Below are 3669 nucleotides of genomic sequence, written 5' to 3' on the forward strand. Positions count from 1 at the left end.
TAACCAATATATCTCTAAAATCAACCACAATTTAATCAAAGCGAACAGGATTGTTAGAATTGTAACGGGGTTACTTGTCGCGAGCGCGCGGATGAACTCGGTCGGGATCAGGACTCGTGAAAAGGTGAGACACACGAAAAGCTTTAGTTATAATGTAGCGTATTTATTCGCCTCTTTCGGCAATGGTCTATTTACAATATGTTTCGTGAAGTTAGCGCGTGGCGGATAATGCAACGCGTTAGATGCAATTCGCGTTCGTTAGTCGGTGCGCGATGTTCGATGTATCGAACCGCTTAAGATATTCGGCGGCGTACGGCGAGGCCGTGTTTATTTTGACGACGCGGGAAACGCGCAAGAAACAGGGCGCGGTCGAGCGGCGCGTGTACGGCAAGGCCGTATTTATTTTGGACATACCGTATTATTCTAATTCGCACTAATTACTTCTGCACTAATTGTAAATAATACTAAAATATTATAAGTTTACGTTTCATTGAAGTAATGATTGTGACCACTATCAATAATATCAATATTACTAAGGATTTAATGTGCAATATTCATAATTTATTTTAATTGTTAATGAACATTACCCCATCGATGTAACATTATTTAAATTTTTTCTCTTCATAAGCTCGAGTACTCTCTCGTATAAGAGATTGGGCGCATCCCTGGCCCACATAAAATCCACGTGATTAAATTTGGGCCACGGTACTTCGTACATATCCACTACGTTGGGCAGTAAATGGTACAACCTCTTCACATCCTTGAAGAAATATTTTTATGAGTTATCGTGCACGATTTTTTTTTTAAACTATCTTCCCGATTCTACGTATGAGAAATTTGATCTATATACAATCGAGTCACTCTATTATGTATTTTCATTATCTGAATACCTATTTTATCGTTACCTACCTCTACGCTAATCAACCAGTCATTGTCAGAGTAAAACAATGCAATTGGTACGGTGATATTCGCTAGATCATAGTCCGGAGGTTCCGTCGAATTGTAGATCAACAGATTTTTCGCGCGACCATAATCGTATTTGCGAAACTTGCCCGATTGGATTTCTTGAACGTAGTGTAATTACCGTTTTAGCCGAGGCTCCGGTCCCAAAATGACTTAGGATGACGGGCAGCAGAGCCTAATAGTAAATAGAAAACAATAAGGATATACATGTATCCAAAGTTCGAAGCTTTGATCGCGATATTCGCGAAATTACTACTCACGTGGTTAAACTGCTCGCGGTCGTAACCCCAGATCATAGACATCACGTTGGAGCAAAGCTCTCCGGTGATGTGTTCGTCGCAGCCGTATTTAAAAAAAAATCTCACTAAATCGGTTTGGAGAAATTCATCGTGGAAGAAAAGCTGCATTATCATCTGTAATCAAAGATCTTTTATTTGTGATGTAATTTACTTGTAATTCTTTTTTTGTTTGTCGAGTTTTAACGATAATATATAATATTATTGTATATTATAATTATATAATTTAAGAATAAATAAATAAATTGTTAAATAATTTTTTTAAAAAGATAAGTCAATTTATAGTTTCTATAAGTTCTTTGAGAATTGTTTTGATCTTAATTTTAACTCATCAAAGAACATCTTAAAATTGAAGTCGAAAATAGGATATATACGGTATAAACAAACATAATGTGAAGCAAGAAAAACAAAGGATAATTATGCAGAAATAAGAAGCCATTCCCGATTTCGACAATTTTGAAATATGTTATCAAGGTCATCACGCTGAGTAATGTTATGAAGTTTTTAGCCAACGCTCATTGTTCATTAAAAAGTTATTAATAAAAAAGTTGACTAAATAAAATGTAATTTTTCTGACACTTTGTACATTTAATAAAGCGTACTTTAGCAGATTCATTTATTTATGCATAGTAAATCAAACGCATGTGCGGGGAGGATCTCCGCTCCTCCCTCTGTACCTTCTCGACGAAAAAATTCTAACCTAATCTAAACTTAATTTTAATTTAATTAGAAACGGGTTTGGGTTAGGTTAGAATTTTTTGGGGGTATGGGTACAGGACTTCGCCCCTTCTCCGCCCACGTTTTCACTTTATAATACACATACATATTCTTATGTACACATGTATGTGATATCAAAAACAAAATAATAATTTTACAAGGATATCATTGTTCCACTAATTGTTCTCAGTAAGAAAGATAAACAAAAACAACTTACTCTCAGTGAACAATGTAATACAGAAACATATAATCTATATACAGCGTCATAGAATTACATACTATTCATTATATTTTCTTTGCTAATAATTTTTTAATAAACAACGAGCTCCGGTTAAAATCTTCACAACATTATTCAAAGTGATGACCTTGATAACATATTTCAAAATTATCGAAATCGGGAATGGCTCCTTATTTCTGCATAATTACCCTTTTATTGTTACTTTTCAAACTTATATGCCATACCATCTAACTTTTATGTTAAATTAGATTATGTAATTTTTATAAACTTTCGCATATTAAAAACTCATAAATTAGCCTATCAAGTTAGAATTGTAAAATTGCATAGTTATAATCACAAGTTATAATCACAAAAAAGATTTGGCCATATTTACTATTATATTAAATGATAAAATTAAGAGAAACGTATTTCTATTTACACTAATAGAATTAGACTAAGAAAATATTTACTTCAAAGTCACATTTAAGAATATTAATTAAAAATAATATATAAACAAATAGTACACTGATATGTTTACACATATCGTGTAAAAATGAGATATAGATAATTATCTTTTATTAATTGTTTCGACAAAAAGATGTTTTGAACAATTTTATTACATGTTAATAAATTATCTTCTAACAGTATCTCTAGTATATTTTTTACTTTACCTTTAGCTCCCTCCTGAAAGGGACCAAGTATTGTATCGGACTTTGCATATGATTTACGAAGACCGCTGGTGCCAAGCTGATCATCATTTGCACCATTCGAGCGATTTCTGGACGCTCTGATGCCATTATGTAAAAAGTTGTTGTACCCATCGAATGACCGATATACGTATGCAACGGTTGCGATTTCATATTTGTAATAAATTTAATCATCGCGGGTAAATCGTAGATGCCCATTTCGTTGAAACTGATGGAAAATTTGATTGATATACCGTAAAATATATAAATACATATAAAAAATAATACAATTGTTCCGTATAAACACCACGAAAATTTTGCGTAAAGAATTATTTATACCAAAAATCAAGAAATAGCAAATGCTTTATCTTAATATAACAAAATATGAGATATCTCGAATACATTGCTTTAAAAGAAACAATGTGTATTTTATTGACATGAAATACCTGTGCGTTTTATGTCTAATTAAATCAGAAATTATAACAATTACGTTATTCCCAATGAATTTATACTATGTATGCGAATACCTGAAATCCCAAAATGTCGAGTCCGACGGAGATAAAGAAATATGCGCTTTCGAATAAATATTACCACGAAAATTGCCTAACCAAACATCGTATCCCTGATCCTCTAATAACTAAAATCCCCCCAAAAATATCCTTTGGAATATTTATTACGTAACTTATAATTGTAAATTATTTTATTAGTGTAAAGAAAAAACAAATAATTGTTTTAAACAATATATTGTAAATAATTACATACTTTTTCTTAAAAACAATTATTTTTTTTA

At 31.9% G+C, this 3669-nt stretch overlaps 1 protein-coding gene across 1 annotated transcript in view; it reads right to left on the reverse strand.

Moving 5' to 3' along the window:
- Window positions 1–145: 145 nt before the first annotated feature.
- Window positions 146–3669, reverse strand: part of LOC115245884 (lysosomal acid lipase/cholesteryl ester hydrolase-like) — a 6629-nt gene continuing 3105 nt past the window's right edge. Inside the window, 6 exon segments of the mRNA XM_029824378.1 lie at window positions 146–760; window positions 910–1080; window positions 1082–1138; window positions 1224–1376; window positions 2865–3108; window positions 3407–3516. Coding sequence (XP_029680238.1) covers window positions 584–760; window positions 910–1080; window positions 1082–1138; window positions 1224–1376; window positions 2865–3108; window positions 3407–3516 — 912 coding nt within the window. The 3' untranslated portion in view covers window positions 146–583.

Source organism: Formica exsecta, unplaced genomic scaffold, assembly GCF_003651465.1.
Source record: "Formica exsecta isolate Colony F162 unplaced genomic scaffold, ASM365146v1 scaffold1346, whole genome shotgun sequence".
NCBI classification, from domain to species: Eukaryota; Metazoa; Arthropoda; class Insecta; order Hymenoptera; family Formicidae; genus Formica; species Formica exsecta.